The sequence below is a fragment of the Oculina patagonica genome, chromosome 4, assembly GCF_052425735.1.
Source record: "Oculina patagonica isolate OP01 chromosome 4, crgOcupat, whole genome shotgun sequence".
NCBI classification, from domain to species: domain Eukaryota; kingdom Metazoa; phylum Cnidaria; class Anthozoa; order Scleractinia; family Oculinidae; genus Oculina; species Oculina patagonica.
In genome coordinates this window covers 8,765,869-8,787,633 of record NC_135761.1, presented here as the reverse complement: position 1 = coordinate 8,787,633, position 21,765 = coordinate 8,765,869, and the positions used below count along the sequence as shown (strand labels likewise).

Genomic DNA, 21,765 nt, shown 5'->3' with positions numbered 1-21,765 from the left:
GACTTTTTTTTATTGCAAAGTAAGAAATTAAAACAAGCATACAAATTCTAAAGAAAAAGTTAGAATGTATATGAAAGTGACAGTCCTGACATATTCTTGCCCTTTTCTTCTTGATACCCCGGCCGGTCTCGAGGTTTTCTTTCTACTTTCTTCGCTTCCGCAACTTCGCGGCTCGAATTTGATTGCCGAGAAGAGAAGAACGAAATCTTCTAGAACCAGGGTAGAGATATCATTGACTCTATTACATAATTCAGAAGTACCACAGTCGCACGAATTCCAAGCAGCTGACAATCACATTTTTCATCGTTGTCACTACAGAATATGAACGAAGAATTGTGTAAAGTTCATTGACTCGCTGGCACCGCGCGCGTCATTCTCTTGAAAACTCTCGCGTGACGTGCTGAGAGAGCCGGGTGGCATTTTTTGCAAAGAAAGAAAAAAATTACTTCAAGTTAGACGCAAACACATTAAATTTTGTTACTTGTTATCTCAAACTTAATAATTCGTCTAACCAGTCAAATAGGATCTATTTTTTGCCACAAAACTTCCGGATAACATTGTTGCGTTTATCAGCCATTCATATGTCCTCAATATCGTGTTCACTTTTAAAGTGAGCCCACGGAGCGTCAGTTGATGTGATCCAGTTGTTAGCGATCCATTTGACCCCAGACCACAACCCACAGCCGCCGTGCAGGGAATATTCATCCATCTCTCCCATCCAACCTGTTTCTTCATCTACAAAGTGGTTGTACCACATGACCGCCTTGCCTCGTTTTGGTGTTACCACTAGCTTTGCATCGTGGCAGAACTGCATCAAGTTGAACTTGTCGCTTCGCATGGTTTGGATCCATGTCTGGGAAAAGAAGATGATACGATGTAAATAAGAATAAAGCGGTATTTTCTGAGCTTTTCTGTACCTTGAGCAAGGAAAAGCTCCATCTGCTCAGTATTATACATGTAGTTTCTGCACAAAGGCGAACTTTCAAGTCCATACGTTCCCAGATCTCTTATGGGCGACTCCGTCTACAAGAGATCTGAGGACGAGCGTACCACGCATATATTGTAGCGAAACTGGAAAGCAGTGTTCAACACCCATCTAGCTTCTTTTCATTATTCCTCTTTTTTCTGTACCCTTAACTCTTTTTTCTTTCGACTTTTTTTCCGGGCGTGGCACCACTTATATTATGATTTTGGTAGTATAAGGGATTGACTATCAGTTTTGATTTTATTTGGGATAGTCGTTTGTAATATTATTATATCGACAAAGTCTGGTAATAAAATCTGTGTTATGCCATTTTGATGCTTTTTATGTGTGCCAAGCCGTGAAAACTTAAAAGGCATGATAACTCGAGGTACTTGTGAACCAACCTGCTTATCAAAAGTGGCCTTATCGACGACAGGGAAGGCAGTTTCTCCTCCGTACTGTACATCATTCAGATAGTAAAGGACAGTAGCGTATCTAGAAGAGGGAGTGAAATTTAATTTAGCACGAAACATGTTGACAGGCTTTTTTTGCAATCCAGCCCATATTGCAGCAAAATTAACAAACATCATGAGGGGTATTATGCCATCTTTCATTTGATATCGTTGTCCTGAAAAAAATCTTCCAAATCCCGTTTTTATAAAGTGATTGCCGAAAAATATCCTCAGGGTGCTAGTTATAGTCAGTCCCCCCACCCAGATCAACTGCCACAAAACCGAATTATATCTCCGATCAGAGGACTGTAGTCAATCATTCTGGTGTTAGTTTGGTATCCCAGACTAACTCTTCTCAAACGGGCCTGAGGAGAGTGCAGATATGTTTTTGTTTTCCCCCCCTTCTTTTCCGCTCAAAAATAATTTTTTTTCAAGACAAAAGGAAGCATTGTTCTCGAAATAAACAGGGCCTTTGTGCGAAGAAAAATTTTAAAGAAGTGGTTTTATAACCTATATAACAAACTTACGGTACCTGCACACTCTACAGTGCGGTAGCAAAGACAGATCCAAGTGACAGCATTTGATATGTGATTGATTTGCCACGTGCTGGCTGTCATAGTGAGCGTTGTAATGACCATCTTTAGTATACTTGACCACCTAATACATCACAAGTAATATCTACATGTCATGATAATAATGAACAAGAGTTATTGTAAAGAGTGCGTACAATCATTATTTCCGTGATGCAGCATGGCGTTGAGGTTCGAGCAATACCTAGCGGGAGCATGAGCGAAGGCTTCAGACGGATGGCATGCCGCGTGGGTGAGTGAGGATCAGGGTTAAGGAGGCGAGAAGATAGAGAAAATTATGTTTCTTTAGACGTAACGAACAAAAATATGGTAAGATGCAAAAGAAAAAAAAAAAAAAAAAAAGAGAAAAAATAAAAAAAATTTTTTTCCCCCAAGGGGCAACCACTTCCAACCGGGGCGCCTACACGAGAATGGGAGACTCGTGGTGAGTGAGGTGTGGTAAGATCATCAATGCGCGATTTGCGATTATGTAACGACCGTGCGCGAATCTTCCGTCAGTTTCCCGTCAAAGGGGTCGTTACTCTAGATACCAGCGTTAAAAGAAATGACAAATTGATATCCAGAGATCCGGGTTGCCTTTTTGTTGAAAGAATGTAAAAGGCCCGAAATCGAACTGAAAAGAAAAGTAAAACTTTCGGCTCGCCCCTTTACTTCCTTTACCTAAAGGATGCCCCAAAAGCACGTCGATTGAAATTAAGTAAAAAAAAGAAAAGCAGAACGGATGCGATTAACGATCGAACTTTGAAATCAACTCACGCAAAATTTTTTTATTGTTAGATGTAAATGCAGCGAATGACTACAAACCTGCAGCGGTTCGCCTCCTCTTATGGTTCGATCTGATAGCCTCAAAAGCTTAGCTAGCCTGTTGAGAAAAAAAAGTTAAATGTATAAAAACAATTTTTAAAACTTGCAATTTCAGTTAATTTCATGCAGAATTTTCAGTCTTGGGGTTTCATTGAGATCTAAGTGACTAATGATTAGGAAACGATGTTTTCTACTTTTTGCTGCATTTTTCAACAAGTTCATGGAACAAATTTTCTTTACCAGTACTTAGCATTTATTGCTAGCTCAAGCTCTATTAATTACCAATTCATCCATCTCACTTTACCTCTTTCGTAGTCTTTGTAACACGTGATCAGCTCTCTTTCCTTGCAGTAACCAGGCCTGGTTGCTGAACCTCTCTCTGTGGGCTGGGTGTTTTTCTCTAATGTCGTTCATGTATTCGTCCATCGCCGCGGTAGGCAATGTGGCAAACTCCTTTTTGGTCACTTGATCTGTAATGATTCAAATTAGAAAAATAAAAAGCGTTCTCTGGTAAAATATTTTATTTTAAAAAAATATTAGCTAAACCGTCATATTTTGAGAACCACACCTCGCACAGACGACCTTTTTCTACAGGTTTGTTTTATTGAAGGGTCCTTCAAGTGTTTCAAATCTCAGTCGTAATTGAGGTCACGTGGCCAGAACAGGAAAAAACCCTGAAACTCAAGCGGCGTATAGATTTGACAATTAAAATCAGTGCCAACCGTATCGTTTTTATGTAATTCGCATTATTGTTATAAAAGTTCTTTAATAGCGTTTTATTCTATTCGTGTAAGCGATAGTAAATTGCGTTCAAAAAAATAATTTACATCAATTAAATTTGTTTTTCTTTCGAATAGTCAGTAGTTAGAATAGTCATTGGTTAGAACAGAAAAGTTAGAATATTCAATAGTTCCTTCGGAAACTAATCACTGTGTTATCTGTAGGACCTACCATCATCAAATTCTTCTAGCTTGAGCTTGCTTATCCTGCAATATAAAGGACAGAGAAGAAGAGTGATTACAAGCTAAACTGAAATAGGGAACTAACGAAGCTAAAAGAAGCTAAGTCAGTTTGATTCAAATGGCAATACTTACATGTCGTCCACTTCTTCCGGACTGAGGTAAAGATATTTGAAATCTTCTGCAAAGTTAATAATCTGAAAGGCAAAAAAAATAAGCGTTAAATTAAATAAAACAGAAGCTGATGAGCTATAAAATGGAAATAACTGATTCACTCTAGAAAGGATCTTCTCTTAGATTCACCTCATCCCTTGTAATGACGCCATCTTCATTTAAGTCCCAGTTAAAGAAATTCCCAGCAGAACCACTTGCATTTCCTAAAAATATCACGTTCAAAAGAAAATCAGCACATGTACACTGTTTTCTTAGAAGAATTGTTCTTTTTCTGTTAGCCAACGAAGAATTTCTCTACATGGAAGACAATTAATTGAACTCTTTATCGAATATCGGATAACGGTTTAAATGTTTTACCTCGAACAACTTCTTTACGCATTTCAAGTTCTTCGTCGAGATGAACATCGCTTCCACGAAGACCAATCTTCTCAGCTGAATTAATGATGTGATTGCATTCACTTTCGTCCAGAAAATCTGGTATTTCTATCATCAAAGAATAAGAACCATACATTAATTTCCAGTATATGAAACGTTAGAAACGGTTATTACTCAACAAGGTAAAATCTTCTATTATAAGTTCAATTTTGCATGTCATAAAGATTTTGATTAACGGCACTAGTTGTATTATAAGATATCTTACATAGACGAGGTAAAAAAAGGTAAGTAACAAATTCCTTTCCAGTCCCTTTAGTCATTGATACGTTGAGGAAGGGCTGAGTTGAGAAACATCGGGTGGAACTTGGGAAAGAAGGGCGTCTAGCTTTCCCTTGTTTTAATACAACGGAGGCAAATCTTTTCCAGGATGCCAAGAAAGACGAGGCTTAGGTTTTCTAATATTTAGAACAAACTTACCAAACAAAGGAGGCTTAGAGGCGAGTGTTGTCATCTTGAAAGTTCTTCCTGGTTCGAGTTCAAGCTCTCTCACGTGACCTTTCTACGTTAATGCCAAAAACATATATAAGTAAGCCTTTATTTGAATAGGGTAACTGTAGCTTTACATAAAAGCCACTTACCACGCGCATTTTAGTCATTTAATAACACTGAGTTGAGGTGCAAGCCAAAACTAGAAATTCACTGTTTACTTTTTGTTGTACATATTAATATACTGCCGACGCTAATATTGTTCCCAGGACCTTTCCTCCGCTTCTCGTCTAAGAAAAAAATGATCTGGGAGCTGATTTGTCTATTTGACTTTGGTTGAATTTAATTTTGAGAAGGGCGCTGTTTGCGTTGAATTTCGAGACTACACCTCTACTGCAAGCATGCGTGACAAAAACACTGAGGGGGAGGGAACTTGGAAACTCTTTAGCCTGAATTCGAAAGCAGGCAGACTCGCATAGAAAAAAAAAGCCGTCCTTGTTAATCGAACCAAAACTATCCGCAAAATATTGCTTTTAATTTCTTTTTGCATTTTGCAAACATTCAGGTCCATTTGACTGCGTTGCAGGTTTCCTGTTGAAAGCCCCTTTGTTATTACAATGGCTAACAGGTACCCACGTGTTTTAATTTTGATTTTCGCTTTCGTCAGTCAAAATGGCGGCGTCGTTTTGTTGCATGGCAGCAACGCTCAAAAATGACTTCAAAGGTGCATATAGAGGATCGGATTATCATTTAACTACCTCACATTTTTATATGGGGCAAAACACTAAAATATTACAAATATCAAACACGGGTGCGTAACATGCCACCATACCAAAGCCCATTAATCCAGGTACCTTTCTCTTTAAAAACTGAAATATATTTCCTATCGATTCCATACAATCTTAGCTTCAAATAGCTTTCGTTTCAACTAATGGATATTACTTCTGGCAACAATACCTTAATAGGTTTCCATCTGTATAGCCTCGGTTCGTCATCATTTGGAATACACGGTCCTTGATCTTCCTCGCGGTAACAGACGCCATTTTCACAGGATTTATCGAGTCTTTTATTCGTGTTGCCACTCGCAAGTTGAGTTAAAATGACCGTAAAAATAGCGAAGACAAACAGCAGCTTTCTTCTTTTTACCAGAAAAAGAAATTGTAATACTGCTTTGTTCATATTTGTAAGGCCACAGAAATGTTCTTGCAATTTTCTTTTTATGTTGTTCGCGCAGAGTTGCACGTGAATCCGGAAGCCGTATTTAAGACTGTAATTAATTATTTATTCCTTTGAAATTGTTTACCTGATGTTTGCTATGCTCCTTTGATTCTATAGGTTCTGGAACCTAATTGATCATATAGGCAACATCAGCGTGAAAACAAATTAAGATAACTAGAAGGGAAACTGTAAGGAGAGAATTACCGTTTTACATTGGTTTCGACTATTTTCCGACTTATGAAATAAAACGAAAGATTGAGATTCATGCCCGATTAACCCAGGCTTTGGACGTTGTCAAATCGGAGTTACTTATCATGATGACTTAAAGGTGCACTTATAAGTTCTTCAAAACGAACCCCAGCTTATTCAGATTTCTCGTACCTTCGATTCCCGGAAGCGAAACTGAAAAACTGTTATTGAAGTTCCCAGCGGTTGACATACAAACGAGGCGAAAGGGTTATGCTGCATTGTTTTAACCGATGTGTTATTCCTTTCGCCCAATCCGCATACCTTCTTATTACACCCCTCTGTAACAGACCCAGTGGAACCCGACCCACTGGCATGGATTATTTTCCCCTACCCAGTGAAAATTTAGTCTCCCCGGTACCCAGCGAATATTTTGATTTACCCGCCTATTTTTGTGCTTCCCCAGTGACTGTGCGTTGTGACTTATGTCGAATAAAACTACTTTAGAAACGATCCCAAATAAGCCGACCCAGTGGGAAATTGGCCAACCCAGTGACTTTTTTCAGATCAGTCCACTGGGTCTGTTACAGAGGGGTGTCTTAATTAACAAAAAAATATTTTCGCAGGCTTAACTGCAATAAACAGCTATTGACTCGAAAAATCGTGGAGTTTGAGAAATCGGGGGAATAATTGCAGCATTAGACGGAGGAAAGTCGAGGAAAGGGAAACGAATTTTTTGTTAGAGTTAACCAGAGGTTCGAAAAATCGGGAGTCCACTGTGTTTACATAACATTTCCCGCGCGCCTTATACCGGTTACAAGATTTTTCTTTTAGCCTGTTTTATTCGTGATTGGTTTATTGCGTGGTTCTGTAATATTTTTGGTAAGGATTTATATCCCTCAACTGTCAACATACAATCAGATATAGAAAGGAATTGCGAATAAACAAGTAAACACACACAAGCAAACTATACGTAAGTTACGTACGTTGCTTGAGAAACAAGTTTTTATTTTTTATTTTTAAACTGTCATAAGTAAACGGCTAGCTACTATTTCTATCTTAACTTGCTTATGGTCAACACGCACAGTCCTATTAAAAAGCTTTCCCAAGTAGCATGAGCGGAACATTTGAAAAATATTAAAAAATAGAAAATGTCCAAAGTTCATTTTGTCTGCCGATATGCTATAATTAAAGTGATCCGAGCTACAGTTGATTTCAGCTTGTAGTCAATTTAACTGTGGTCAGAAACTTTCTCTGCGACAGATTGTAGCTTCTATATGACATTATTTTAGACATTGCGCGCGCGTCCCTATATGTTAACTATGAGTTTATTAAATTATGTTTTCTTCCTCTTTGATTTCAAAATTACTTTTGACATGCGAAAGAGACGCATCCGGGGCAGTGATCCAGTTGTTGGCGATCCATTTGTAACCTTTTTTCACCCCACACCCCCCGTGAAGTGTGTAGTCATCCCTCTCTCCCAGCCAGCCAGTCTCTTCATCCACAAAGTGATTGTACCACATGATCGCTTTGCCTCGCTTTGGTGTAACCACCAGTTTGCCATCATGGCAGAATTCCATTAGGTTGAATTTGTCTTCATCCATGGTTTTTATGTATAACTATAAAAGGGAAAAGATATATGAGTATTGTTTTTCATTTTCATTTCAATGAAACACTTCCGTGCTCCCCAGCCAGTAGCTTCAATCCTGGATCCTGCTCATAGAAGCCATCCTTCTCCTCAACTGTCTTCTGCCATGGCGGGGACCTTCCCCTTACCCCTCCCTAGAGAGGCTTCAAAAGAGCTGGTGCTGACTGGGCAATCATGAGTTAAAATTGGCCTGATATTGTTAGCCTAGCCACACTTTGTGATCGGCACGCTTCAACCAGATGAACTACGAGGCTCAGCTGTTGCCTGCTGTACATGTAGACCAGCTACCAATGTTCTACTCTACAACAGGCAGCAGAAAAAGCCTCATATTTCATCTGGTTGAAGCATGACGACAAAGTGTGGCTAGGCTATCTTTATAGAATAGGACTGGGTTTTTTTTGTGTGAAAAAAAGTTCTTAGTTCCCAGGCTTAAACTGAATTAAGGAGAAAACACATTTTTCAAAGTGCACACTAGGAGCCTGGTGGAAACCTTTTATTGGCAACTTGTAACCCCTGTATAAAGACTGTTGCTTCTGGCCAATTGGCAGTTAACGCTACATGTATGGCTATCAATGGCTATCAATGGCTTGTATTCCCATTATCTTGCAGCCGTATCAGATTAGGTACACTTCACTAGCTCAAATCTATAACTAAATATGTATAGCATTCGAGTGCCAGTTACCTGTTGATCAAAGGTTTCGTTGTCCGCGACTGGAAAAGCGGTTTCTCCACCTTCCTCCACGTCATTTAAGTAATATAGTATGGTGATATACCTATAAAACAATAGTAGATATCATTTCTAAAAGGAATGTACACAGAAATTTAAATTATCACAACAGAGAATAGATTTTTTTTTCATGTTCCAAAGCAAACAATACCATCAGTGCAGTCCTCGTTAAAACGTTCAGGACATTATGTGAAGGCTTGTGTAACTTATTGCAACAGTTCTAAAAATGCGACGAGAAGAGCTTAAGAATGTACTAATGGGATATCATATTGTCGCGAGGAAGTGACGAATTTGTGCAGCTGGTGACGTCAGTTGTGACGTTTGTGATGACGTCACCAACACCCCTACCTTATTCTTACTAATTTTCGCGAGTACTAAATTTCGCGATTTTCGCGATTTTATAATAATCGCGAAATTTAGTACGCGCGAAAAAAACATTGCGCGAAATTTAAAAACGTGAAAATTAATACCATATTATATGTCAAAAAAAAATTAAATGTTTGGAACTGCAACTATCTACCTTAGGGGAGCAGGGATGGCGCAGTGGTGAGAGCGCTCGCCTCCCACCAATGTGGCCCGGGTTCGATTCCCGGACCCGGCGTCATATGTGGGTTGAGTTTGTTGTTGGTTCTCGTCCTTGCTCCGGGGTTTTTCTCCGGGTTCTCCGGTTTTCCTCCCTCCACAAAAAATCAACACCTCTAAATTCCAATTCGATCGGGAATCCGAGGGCCACAGGTTTGTCAGTCGAAAGACTGTTATGTGCAACCCTCGTAAAACAAAGTTGATTTTACCTTTGAAAATATATTTCCGTCTTGTTTTTAACTACCCTTTCGATTCTCTGATTACTGTTTCGAGGCAGCTTGTAAATTGGTTCAAAACCTCTTTAGTACAGTCATTAAAGTCTCCGTTTGCATTCTCCTTGTAGTTACATTGAGCCTTTGTGCATGTATTTCCAGTAGTTCCCTTAGTCTTTGACGACTGATCCATAAAAAAATGACAAAATCGCAAAATTTAATACACTTTTTCTCTAATTTCTTCATCGCGAAAATTAAACTCGCGAAATTCAGCTCCCAGATTTTTGCGAAATTAAGTATGCGCGAAAATTAGTAAGAATAAGGTACATAGTAAGGCATAGTAAGCTACGTATTAAACAGCCCCACCGAAGAACCCAAAAAAAAATACAATAGTATAAGTACTAAGAGTAAAGGATCTTGCCCACAGGGACCCCGGCCAGGGCTTGAACTCGGAACGTTCGATACGGAATCCGGCCACCGTGCCTTCCATTTTATAGTTCAATCTCTAGCTGTACGTGTAATATGATGGTAGTTACTTCTGGGAGGCAAACAGAACATTTGAATCTTCAGATCAAATGTTGTTGAATGTCCACTGACCTGCACAGTCTGCAGGCAGGCGATTTGGTGACGTTTTGGTGGCAGCATTTGAGATGTGAATGGCTGGCTATTGGCTGCGCGTCATGATGTACATTGTAATGACCAGTCTTATCGTACTTGACAACCTGAGGGATAAAAACAAAATGTGAAATATTTCATCTTCTTTTATCGTTAATTATTGTTTCTTTTTCACTTTCTTGGCGATAGCAACAACAACAATACCAATACCAATAACTATAGCATTCATTAAAATAATAACAATAACAACAACTATAAAAAAAAAAAAAAAAAAAAAAAAAAAAAAAAAAAAAAAAAAAAAAACAAAAAAAAAAAGATAATAATAACGATGACAATAACGAAAATGATAATGATGATGATGATGATGATATGATGATGATGATAATAATAATAAACATGCCAACATAAGGTTCGTTAAAGATATGCAAATAAAGATTTATAAAGAGCTTTCATTTCTGTCTCTTGCCAAGAGTTATTGGAAAGGTGATTAAAACGTATAGATGACCAATTTATTTACCTGTAGAGGTTCACTACCACGGATAATGCGATCGGATAACTTAGTAAGTTTCTTTATTCTGTGAAAACAAATTAAACGTTAATGAATTTAATTCTAATTTACCTAGAATGGTTTTAAGCTAAATGTAAAGCAACATTGCACATAATTCATAACCTAATTATTTAGGAGTACGTAAGTACGTAAACCAAGGGGAGAGGTGTGGGTGGTGAGAGGTAGGTTGCATTTGCGTCAATTTTTTTAAAGACAAACGGGGCTCAGTAGATTTGTTCGACCAAAAGAAGTAAAGCTCAACCCCACCCCCCCCCCCCCACGACCCCACCTCGGGCCCTTCCCCTAATTCGACCACTAGTACAAGTTGACGCGGGGTTAAACTGCCTCCCACTTGTGGTTTCACTACAGAAACTTTTATACTGACAATAATCTTCAGTAAGTAACCAGTTGATATGCAAGACAGTTTAAAATCCTATCACCTAAACACATGTACAACTAGAAATCTTCGGTTTGAACAACATGCTGGTCTGATATATAAGTCAGAGGCTACTCAGCTGGCGTGGACCAAAACGAGATCAAACGTACATTCGACCACTCTCCAAAGCAATGAGCAAGTTCGCTTGGGGAGTTGAAAAGAGTGTCGCTAAGAGCGCACGAGAGTTTGAACTCTTATCAAACTCCAACCTCATCCCCAGGGTCCTCTCAAACTCCTCGGCGTTTTCGTTTCACCCGGGCTTTTTTTGGAAACACTCACCTAGCTCGCAACCTTTGCATGATTTTACTAGCAAACTTTCCCTGATGTAACCAGGTTTGGTTACTGTTTCGTTCTCTGTGAATGGGTGAGAGTTCCTTCAGCCTGTTCATGTAGTCGTCCATGGCAGCTGTTGGGAGCTTACGAAACTCATTGAACGTCACTTTACCTGCAAATGATAATAATGATGATGATGATAATGATAATAATGATAAACACGTTAGATCTATCCCAAATGTGATTGATCGAGCCCCGTGATTGGTAAGAGGACTTGAATGTGTTGAAGAGTTTGGCAAGTTAACTTAGTTAAAAGGTGAGACAAAAAAGAAACAGTTATTATCCAGACGAAACTTCGGTCAGCAACTGGTCAATTGACACCTAAATTTCACATTTTGTAGATGTTAAGGTAAAGGCGCATTTTTGACTTGGTGTTGTCAGTTTGGTAGGTAGATAGGCGTTGAAGGAGAAAATTAAACATACCATCATCAAATTCTTTGAGCTTCAGTTTACGTATCCTGCAAAGTGTAAATTAATGTCAGATTTTAGATTTATGTAAGGATAGAGATTTTATGACCTTTTCTAGGTCATCAGAAAATAGTTAAAATGCACTGTTACATTTGCCATACTAGGCAAGGTAATGTTAAGTGTAAGCCTGACCTGGCATTTTGCTTAGAAACAAGTTACGCAAAAAATTGTACAGTTTTAGTCAACACGTTTCTCCATAAACGTTTGTTGCAGCAAGCGGCATTCATCTCTTCAACACAAGTTTGAAAAAGTATAATTCAGTTGGCAATAAATGCAATTTCATGCAAGAGCAAGATTATCAAAGCTCCTTTGCAGTAGGCAAAAAAAGGAAAGAGAATAAAGGAGAAAGAACGAGAGCAATATGGTCATCACTGACTCAGAAATATGTGCTGCAACACTTACATTTCATCGACTTCCTCTAGACTCATGTAAAGAAATTTATACTTCTTTGAAAAGTTCATAACCTGAAAAAATGAAATGAAATGATTTTAGTTAACACATGACTTTCAATCCTCTAAAACATTATTTTTTTTGTTATTACTTTAACAACACGTTTGCTAAGACTGTTAATTCCCGTTTAACTGCTGTTTCAATTTCTCGCAATGAGACAGTAGCACTCACTGTCACATTGATCAGTTCCAGGCTAATCTTAGCCTGTGTACAGCCGCTCCCGCTCCGCTCGGCTGTACACAGGCTAGGGTAATCTTCGCCGTTGTAGATGACGGTCGTAACGCCAATTTGAATTCGGCGAAATACTTACCTTAGTTGAAACCCTCAACTATTGCCAGATATACTACGTACATTTAACAATCCTGCACAATGCATTTTTACAAATTTTACTCCTGTAGTGGTTTAACTTCTCGCCCCTGGTTCAGGGTTGACCCACTGGACCCAACAATATATCATAGTTGTATGATGGCTCTTGAAGTTAAACGTTGCATGGCGATGGAGGAATCGATATTAAAGAGAGTTTTTACACCCACCCCCCGCCCCCAACCCTACCTATCGCTAGACCGAGAGTGCTATTGTGTTGACCAGTATCCTAAAGCAGTATGACCGGCATGGTATGTATTTTGATTTAAATTTATCTTTGGTTTAAAATTTTTCAAACCAGTTTGATTTGCAATTTCCATTGTCTCATATTCATTATCATGATCTGAAACAAGGATAACTAAAAATCAACCTGAATTGAAAAATTTTAAACCAACGATTAATTTAAGCCACAGCATATTGCCACACAAGTTACAAGATATACCTCGTCTTTTGTAATCTCCTTGTCTTGGTTTTTGTCCCAACTTAGATATATTCCGGCAGCTCCCATTGCATGTCCTAATGACAGAAACATATTATTCATTTACCATTGTTCAGATCAGAAATGACTAAAAATTCCAAGGTTCTCCTCCTCTTCAATTCGTCAACTCTAGACTCTTGGCCATAAATTGGGGTCTGCTAACCAGGAGTCTGGCTGTGTGGAAACTTGGGACGGACGGAATGGAACAATATGAAAAAGCAAGGGACACTGTAACAGACTGAGCAATGTACGTTTACGACTCGTAACGCTCATAGCCATAAAATATTTGATACCTTTCACGTCTTTCTTGTGCTTTTCTTGAAATTCGTCTGTGTGCATAATGCTGTTTTCAAGGCCGTACATTTCAGCGAGGTCGATAATGTGCTCACTTTCATCGTCACTTAAAAAGTCGGGAAGCTCTGTGAAACATATAGACACTCAATAGGCAAAAATCACCATAACATAAAGAGCGATTAATGCCTGTATCGTTGGTTGAAACCAAGAATAAAAGGCAGTTACCGTTACAGCAATGCAGCACTCAAGGTATAAAGTAATTAGCTGTCTCAAAATAAAGGACAGAGAAGCACCGAATTCGCGGCCGGTCTTTAGTGTTACATTTGCGGTGAGAGAGTTACAAAAAAAATCTGCACAAAACCAGTGATTTATTTTTGCTTAAAATACTAATTGAAGATGAAAGAGCCAACAAACTCGACAGTGAAAAACTGAAAGAGAACGAGCAAACTATTGCAGTTCAGACCGCGGTCAAGATTCTCCCCTACAGAACTCCTGCTAGGTTAATAAGAGCTTAATATAACAAACAATCAATTGACCTACCTCAAACTGTGTATGCATGCATTATATTTACTATCAAAACGTGACTGTGCTGTAAATTATGGTAAATTGTGCCGCTGGTTCAATAATAACATACAGTCATTTGCCAGATTGTCGGTAGCTTGTCACTCAATTTAATTTGTTTTACAGTCATATTTGACTACTGAGTTGGTTAGTTATCTCAAACTCTCGACAAGGTGAATATATCGTAAATCTTACCAAATATTGGAGGTTTAGACGCCAGTGTTATCATCTTGTATTTTTTTCCAGGTTCGAGCTCCAACTCTCTCACGTGACCTTTCTGTCAACAAAATGAAGCAATGATTGAGTGATTTTAAATTGAGAGTCGTAGAACCAAAACTAAGGGGTCACCCTGGCCAATAACAAGACACAGATAATCCAGTGAACCATATTAAAACTTGAGAGGCTTGAAACAAATGTATGTAGCCTGCGCGAAACGCGGGAAAACAAGTTTGAGCGAGTCACGATTGGTTATGGTTTTATTTCTGATTAGTCATAAAGCGGCTCGAGTCTTTTTAGACGTAGCGTAGTAATGCAAAACTTATGCAAAGCAGGTCGACACTCAAGTGAAAATCGCTTTAAGCAGTCATCGACCTGGTACAGTTTCAGTGAGGTTTGGCAGCTATTTCATAACAGCGCACCTCCGATTAATAATCAACACACTCTCGTTGTAGCGGACACGCTCGGGGCGTCGTTTAGTGTCCGTTATACAAGCGTGAGAGTCCGTAATAGCGGGAGTCATTTCCAGTCAAACCTTATTCCTCGGGGATCAGGATTTTGTCCGTAATAGCGAGTGTCCGCAATAGCGGGGTGTCCGCAAGGCGAGAGTTGACCAACTAACTATTGAGTTGCTGTTGTCAGTAGGGTGAATTGCGTTTCACTTAGTAACTGATGCACCAAGTTGCTATGGTAACGTCCGCGTTCGGGCTCGGGCCTAGAGGCCCATCAGGCCGGAGCTTATCCCGGTTTCCATAGCATTAAGAGACTAGGAGTATTTCTACTCCTCCTGAATGGGATGCTAGTCCATCACAGGGTTACCCTCCAGCATTAAATTTGCCGGTACCCATTTATACACCAGGATTGAAAGAGGCACTATGAGACTTGAGTGTTTTAACCAAGAACACAACGCAGTGACCCCGGCCAGGGCTCAACCCCGAAACGCTTGATCCAGAGTCCAGCGCATTGACCATTAAGTACTGCGTCTCCAATACCAGATGCTAAGATAGGTATCAATATTACTGATTATTGACTTCAAAGCTAAGTTCGTAGCTGATATTTACACAGGTATCAATGATCATTGATTCGAATCCTACTTTAGCCTCAGTCAGCTTTTTTCTGGGTTTTCTTCGCTAAACTGCCTTTTAATTTCTCCACAAACCTTTATATCCCTTCCATTTGTTATCAATGCTTTTTACGCTCACAATATATATGTTGGATAATTTGCTGACTTCGTGTTTGTAATGTAGTGAATTTCACTCAATTGACTGTTATAACAGACGAGTCCACTTCTTGCATCGGAACGCATATCGTATATCTTTCTGCCTGGGGCAAATCTTACATCTTTCCGCTTTTTTGTACTAGTAAACTCTAGCGTATTTTACCTTGATTGGATCCCATCTGAACAAGCGTTGCTCGTCGTCGTTGACAACACACGGTCCTTGATCATCCTTCCTTGAACACACACCATTTTCACACGACATGTTGATCTTGCTTCCAACATAACAGTTTACAAATCCAAATAACGCCCATATCACCGAAATAAAACCAACCCGAAGTATCATAGCTAAGAATCTAATCTATTCGTGTCCCAAACACCGATAAGAGCGGTAATTTAGAAACTTCTCTGAGCTTTTTGTTATTCTCTTTTTCTTCAATAATCTTTATGTGATTCTAGTTAATTATTTAAGACTTCAAGTCAGGTAAAGCGTTACGGTACCAAGCTCGATATAATCTCTTTACACTTTGCCATACACTTGTTTAAAGTTTGTTTTGAGATTTTAGTGATACATCAAGACAATATCCATTAATTGATGACAAATTATATTCTCGTCACCTGTCTTTTGGAGAATATACTAATGACGTAAGGAGAAAATGATTTTAATCGCCGAAGGACAAACGCGTGCAGAGGCGCACGAGTTTGAGTTTTCAACTCGACAGACGCAATTCATTTTCAGATTAAAATTTGTATATTCCTTGATATCAATAAACTGGTTCCTTTCTTTAGAAAAGGTGATAAATTGTTGGTTAAATGATGCTTTTTTCTGTTGGTCTGGTTTTCATGGCAAATTCACCACGTTGTATCCACCGGCAACTACCTGCCGAACAGTGCTTTCAGTGTTTTTCAATAACCCGGCGCTTTTCTTTCCATGACCAGTCGTTTTAAAACAACACGTGGTTATCTGCTGTTTGTGTCCCTGCGTTATGGAACGGGGTTTTTTTCCCCTTTTTTTTCCCCCATTATTATCCCCCATTATGGCTCCTGCGCACTATATATGTGCCTAGACGTTCCTTCAAATTTTTGCCGACCGCTCTCATATCATGATATTAGTTGCATGAATTAAGTATTTTTTTTTTTTAAAAAAAAAATACGGTGCTCATATATTTTTTATGAAAAACAAAACCCTTAAAATTTTAAAATAAAAAAGTAACTATCAAAGATTGAATATGCATTCATTTTTTTTTGGCACGGTTCTCTAAATCAGAGCTATGCTAATCAGAGGATGCGAAACTAATTTAAACGATCGCGTATTATAGCCAATTTAATAGATTGGTCTTATGAGTTTGTTTTTTTCGGGAGAATTTTTTGTGATCTTTCCCTTAATTTTAAACTAGGGCGTTTTTGTGCAAGTAACCCCTTTAGTTCTATGAAATGAATCGCCATAGGATCGATCATTGCGAGAACTTTCTACAAAGTGACTTACACTAATGTCAATTAAAAAAAGTTATTTTAGTCTCATATTATTTGCGTTTCTTTTCAATAATTGTATTTTTATTGTGTTTTTAATTTTTCGCCAGTAGTTTCTGTTTGCAGTTGTCAACGGGGAATATCATCGATATTTCCTAAGATCTTTTTAAGCTCATAATAATTTTTCCTTTACTCCCGAGAGACTCTGCGTGTGTTAGAAGATGTTTATTGAAAAACGCACATCATTTTTATTAGATTTCCAACGGAGGTCATGCAATGTTTAAACCCCTGGCGAAGAATTAACGGAGCTTAGACACGGACTGTGTATTTTGAAAAAAGTTGATCCCAAATATCACGTTCTCCTTTTTTCCTTTGAATCGCGATCTCAACATTGTTTTATTTGTACAGGCCTTGGTAAATTATCGATTCAGGGTTTCCTTCAGAAGAGAATTTTGTCCAGTAAAAAAAAAAAATGATGACTCGGGAATGTACTGTCATTCTGTTACATAACCCAGCTCCTTGTAATAAGAGCCTCAAACATATAATTATATTATAACTCCTTGTCAAGTTAAATTTTAGCTGGCTCGTTTATAAACTCTCAGATTTTCATACAGTACATGTTATTTTTCTTTTCAGTACATTATTTTTAAGTTTTAGGTCCTACTAGGCTTTAATGGGCCGTAATAAAAACACCAATTATTTCTGTTTGAGTGACTGAGAATGTTTTAAACAAGCTGGGATATTTATTGATTTACTAGAGGAAAGCCGATAGGAAACAGTCTTACATTCCCATTTGCATCAGGGATCTGGCGTACAACAAAATAAAACTCGGGGATTTACGGAGGCTTAACCGATGAGAAAAAAAAGTGTAATGCAAAAATCTTACAAAAATTTGCCAAGTAATATAGTGAAGTCAGTTTTTTCGACAACTGTTACTTATCTCTAGAGTAACTGAGAGATAAAAGTTACTCCCAGGTGCGTTCTTCATTTACTGCAAGGCCCTGCTGGATTGCAATTAACTTAGTTTGCTTTTACAAACAAAAAGAAAAGGAATTAATATGCGTCGATCTCAGGTATCCCTGAACGGCAATATATGTTATGACAGAAATCACCACGAATAATTTTTTATTGATAATAGTACCAACGCGTAGAGTCGCTTGGCAACGCCAGACGATTGTACTCTAATAAATGGACGCTTGCTGGTAAGGAGAACGCGGGTGATGCATCTGTGTAGAATAATTTTTTCAGAAAAACTCTGCATGATGAACTTTTAAAGGCTTGAAAAATTTTCTTTCATTGCTAACTACTTATAAATGATGTTTGTTGGTAGCTGCCTTCGATCTATCTTAGCCCATCTTGATACATTTCAAATACGATCATGCTTTAATTTCAATATTACATGTTTACTTTTAATAGGAATGTACCGGACCATTCCTGTTTTGTGGACGCCGCTTATTAAAGGCAAATATGATCGTTCTTAAGGATAAATTCATGTTGACTCTCTCTGCAGGCCCTACAGGCGTTGTATGACTAACAGGAGGAGACTTAGCTATTAAACTTAAAGAGAACGTCAACATTAACATTGTTATTACCGGTAGTTATTTGAATATTGTGCCAAATCCGAAATACGGAGGAGAGCGCAGTAAATCAAATAAATGAAACGAGACGAAGTGATTGTTAATTTTATAAATTGGTTTTCCAATCAGTTTGGTTTCCTAGTTTATTTCGGCCATTCATGTTGATACAAGTTAAAATTGGAGAAGTGAAAATCAAATACACCTGCGTTTTTTAAAGGACTGCTTTGACAATTTATTCAAAATTATTATCAGACTTTCTTGACAATGATAACCTCATGTTGCTTTATCGCTTTTTCACCGTTTGATCGTATAGATTGAAAGGGTGAATATCTGTATCACCATAGTACTTAAAAACTCGTTTTCAACAGCCGACCTGTGAAATTTAGAATATAAAGAAGACGAACGAGGCCCCATGCCGACCAGAATCTGATTTGGTGTGTCCTGCGGCGAATTTGGTTCGTTTTATCGACTTGCTGAATTTATTACTATAAATGACATCTCGGTTAATCTAGAAATTCACTTGAGATCTGAATTACTTGTCAAAAGTGCGGAAATGGACCTGTGAAATTCAAGGGTTCTCGAAAGTGGTCCTCTTCAGAAAACCTACCGAAGGGTTTCACTTCGTTGCCGAAAGAAATATGAGTTTGGAGATTCAAAACAACGTCTCAAAGCTAAACTCAAGTGAAATTCAGATTGATGACATTCATTTTTCTATCGGAAGAGTCGTCGAAGCGATTTTACTGTTTTCGTTGGCATTTTTTGCGGTCGTGGGGAACGGTCTTCTTATTTACGTGATATACTTGAACCACAATCTCCACAACCTTCGCAATGCCTTCGTAGCAAGCCTTGCAGCTGCAGATCTGTTGCTAGCATGTACAGATATTGTTTATCAAGCAATGGAGAAAGTCGTGATCAACTTTCAGCCTCCACATCCATCTATCTGCTACATTATCTTGCTGAGCGGTGTGTTCTTTGGCTCTGCTTCAGTGTTCAACCTCACGGCCATGACTTTGGTACGTTACATTTCCATCCGCTACCCACTTCATTTTAGTCGCTACGTAACTGTCCATCGCTCGGCTCTTATTGTGTTTGCGGTTTGGCTTGCAGCGTTTTGTCTCGCTTTCCCGCCACTCATTTGGCGTCCAGAAGGAGTGGTTTGCTCAACAACGAAACCCTCCGACGATCACATTATATACGAAGCCATATACATGAGCGCCGAGTGGCTCTTCTGGTTTTGCATTCCCTTAATACTTATCTGTTTTTCCTATTATCGTATATACCTTATCGCTAGAGGTCAAGCAAGACAAATAGCCGCTTTAGAGGTATCTGCAGTCAGTGAAACGACGCCTGCCCCACCCAGAGGACGAGCTTCTTCGTTGAGAGAGAAAAAAGCAGGACGAATGGTCGCCATCTTGATTGGGTTTTGGATCTTGTGCTGGATGCCGTTTTTTATTGTATTGACGATAAGTAAGTTCAAGTCTCGGGTACCAGCAATTCTCATGCGTATGTTTTTGTGCCTGATGTTTGCTAATTCAGCTATAAACCCTATTGTTTTGACGCGGTATAACCGAGAATTGAAAGAGGCGATCAAGAAATTGGTATGCCGCAGAAAATATCGCCAGTCGGTGTCTGTGATGGAATCGAGATCAAACAGAGGAGCATCAGGATCATTTTCTCAAACAACATTTTAGATTTGTTTTAGAAAAAAAAGATTAGTTTCTGAAGATTAGTCTTAAAAAGTATACTCTCGTCAAGAAATAGAAAGGTACTGCATAACTTTTTTAGTATTCTACGGTGTTTACTCAGTTGGTTTCCAAAACGATATTTTCTATTATTATATCGCACATTCCTTTAAAACTACTTCGTTGCATGATTTACATTATTTCTTTTACAAACAAAGGTAGTACATCGAACGGCCAAAAGTGATAACATATCACCCCAAAGCACCGTAGACAAAAAAAAATTGAATCTACAGTAGACACGATCAATGTTAGGAAAAGATAAATCAGAGTACATTTCATTATACCAAAGGGAAGGGCTCGGCCTAGAACTCTCAGGGCTTCAAGAGATAGAAATACGTATTGGGATCCTGGGCTCATTTGTATTTGTCTCAGGGTCAAAAATAACAACAACCTCGTTTTGGCCGAGCTCAAGAAGAGATTCAAAGATCAAAGGGCTCCAAAACGCTAGAAATCTTTCCTTTGGGTCAGTGCTAAATGTATGGTTAATTTGAAGTAATATTGAATGAGCGTTACCCCGTTAAAATTCCTGCTGGTATAGTTTTTTTTTTCGCAAGGAAATTAAACAACATGAGGTTATACGTTACAAATTTAATTTCACGACCCCCTTTAGTAGTTTATTCATGACGAATATTGAAGATCTACACGCTTTATTAAGAGCCAAGAGGTGTCCTGCCAGCAAAGTACCGAAATAGATTTGATAATATTAAATCTTTTCGTTGAGTTGGTACATAAATGTCAGAATAGGCGATTAATTATTCACCACCATGTCGTGGGACAAAACGGAAATAGCTGCTCCACCAGCTCGATCAAAAGCGTGAATTTCCACCTTTTGTCCGATCTATATATTTAACTTAATAAAACCTATTTAGGTGCTTTCAATTCAACCTTACTGTAATTTTAATTTGATTATAGTATAGTAATAGATTAATTATAGTAAGTATAGTATTTAACTATAGTATAGTTATAGTCAAATAATAGGAAGTGTAATTTTAAAATAATTTTAGTCATTACAATCAACAATAAATGTTTTTGACTAGTCAGTCGTCTATTTGTTTGCTTAATAATGACAAGTCGTTCATTGCTTCAACAGGCAATGATGAAGGATGAAACTGAATTACATGTAGCTGTTCTCTAGCTTCATGCTACCAAAGACTTCAATTTTTTTAAACATATATCGAATTAACTTACGTAATATAGTTTAACATACTTTAAACTCTACGCTAAAGTATCCGCCACGAGGTTTAAACCCTTAACCTTTCATATACCAGTTTTCGACAGAAAAGGAACCCTTTCGTATTCCTTCGATAGAAAATGGTACCCTTTCACATACCTACAGAAGGGATACTGCATTTCGTTCCTTAATTTTTGTTTTTCACTTGAATAACCTCTTAAGTACTTAAATCAAACGACCGTTCGGTGGGTCCGTTCGAGATATTTTGAAAGGTCCTTTTTAAAACCTAAGTGACAGTTGGTCCCTGGTAGGTGAGTCGAAAAGAGCCAAAGTGTTTACATGGGAAAACGTAGGCTCGCCCCCCCCCCCCCCAGGGTCACCCTACCTATAAAGCGAGTGACCCTCCACCCAGGGTCGCATTCCCCCTTCCCCCGAGCCAACGGTTCGCAGC

The 21,765-nt window shown here is 38.5% G+C and overlaps 3 protein-coding genes across 3 annotated transcripts; 1 reads left to right on the top strand and 2 right to left on the bottom strand.

The window, feature by feature from the left end:
• Positions 1-10: 10 nt before the first annotated feature.
• LOC144652193 (transmembrane prolyl 4-hydroxylase-like) lies at positions 11-6,116 on the bottom strand. The gene is made up of 11 exons (XM_078512207.1): positions 5,762-6,116; positions 4,796-4,877; positions 4,301-4,426; positions 4,073-4,146; positions 3,905-3,966; positions 3,762-3,796; positions 3,115-3,280; positions 2,811-2,868; positions 1,949-2,073; positions 1,369-1,459; positions 11-853 (listed from the first exon to the last, which is right to left on the bottom strand). The coding sequence occupies exons 1-11, from the start codon at positions 5,981-5,983 to the stop codon at positions 578-580; spliced, it is 1,317 nt and encodes a 438-aa protein (XP_078368333.1). The 5' UTR covers positions 5,984-6,116; the 3' UTR covers positions 11-577.
• A 1,080-nt stretch (positions 6,117-7,196) lies between these two features.
• LOC144649433 (transmembrane prolyl 4-hydroxylase-like) lies at positions 7,197-16,316 on the bottom strand. The gene is made up of 11 exons (XM_078508922.1): positions 15,521-16,316; positions 14,118-14,199; positions 13,361-13,486; positions 13,032-13,105; positions 12,179-12,240; positions 11,732-11,766; positions 11,255-11,420; positions 10,510-10,567; positions 9,975-10,099; positions 8,539-8,629; positions 7,197-7,827 (listed from the first exon to the last, which is right to left on the bottom strand). The coding sequence occupies exons 1-11, from the start codon at positions 15,698-15,700 to the stop codon at positions 7,540-7,542; spliced, it is 1,287 nt and encodes a 428-aa protein (XP_078365048.1). The 5' UTR covers positions 15,701-16,316; the 3' UTR covers positions 7,197-7,539.
• A 2,557-nt stretch (positions 16,317-18,873) lies between these two features.
• Positions 18,874-21,177, top strand: LOC144649439 (histamine H2 receptor-like). The gene has a single exon (XM_078508928.1). The coding sequence runs from the start codon at positions 19,040-19,042 to the stop codon at positions 20,090-20,092; it is 1,053 nt and encodes a 350-aa protein (XP_078365054.1). The 5' UTR covers positions 18,874-19,039; the 3' UTR covers positions 20,093-21,177.
• Positions 21,178-21,765: the final 588 nt, after the last annotated feature.

What these genes read in the sequence shown, in the direction of transcription:
- LOC144652193 (XM_078512207.1), bottom strand. Translation starts at nt 5,983, where the DNA reads ATGAACAAAGCAGTATTACAATTTCTTTTTCTGGTAAAAAGAAGAAAG. An exon ending in ACAGATGGAAACCTATTAAG is followed by an intron (nt 4,878 to 5,761) that starts GTATTGTTGCCA and finishes GCATTAACGTAG; the next exon opens with AAAGGTCACGTGAGAGAGCT. An exon ending in GCGTAAAGAAGTTGTTCGAG is followed by an intron (nt 4,147 to 4,300) that starts GTAAAACATTTA and finishes TGATATTTTTAG; the next exon opens with GAAATGCAAGTGGTTCTGCT.
- LOC144649433 (XM_078508922.1), bottom strand. Translation starts at nt 15,700, where the DNA reads ATGATACTTCGGGTTGGTTTTATTTCGGTGATATGGGCGTTATTTGGA. An exon ending in GTCTAAACCTCCAATATTTG is followed by an intron (nt 13,487 to 14,117) that starts GTAAGATTTACG and finishes TATGTTTCACAG; the next exon opens with AGCTTCCCGACTTTTTAAGT. An exon ending in CTAGAGGAAGTCGATGAAAT is followed by an intron (nt 11,767 to 12,178) that starts GTAAGTGTTGCA and finishes TACACTTTGCAG; the next exon opens with GATACGTAAACTGAAGCTCA.
- LOC144649439 (XM_078508928.1), top strand. Translation starts at nt 19,040, where the DNA reads ATGAGTTTGGAGATTCAAAACAACGTCTCAAAGCTAAACTCAAGTGAA.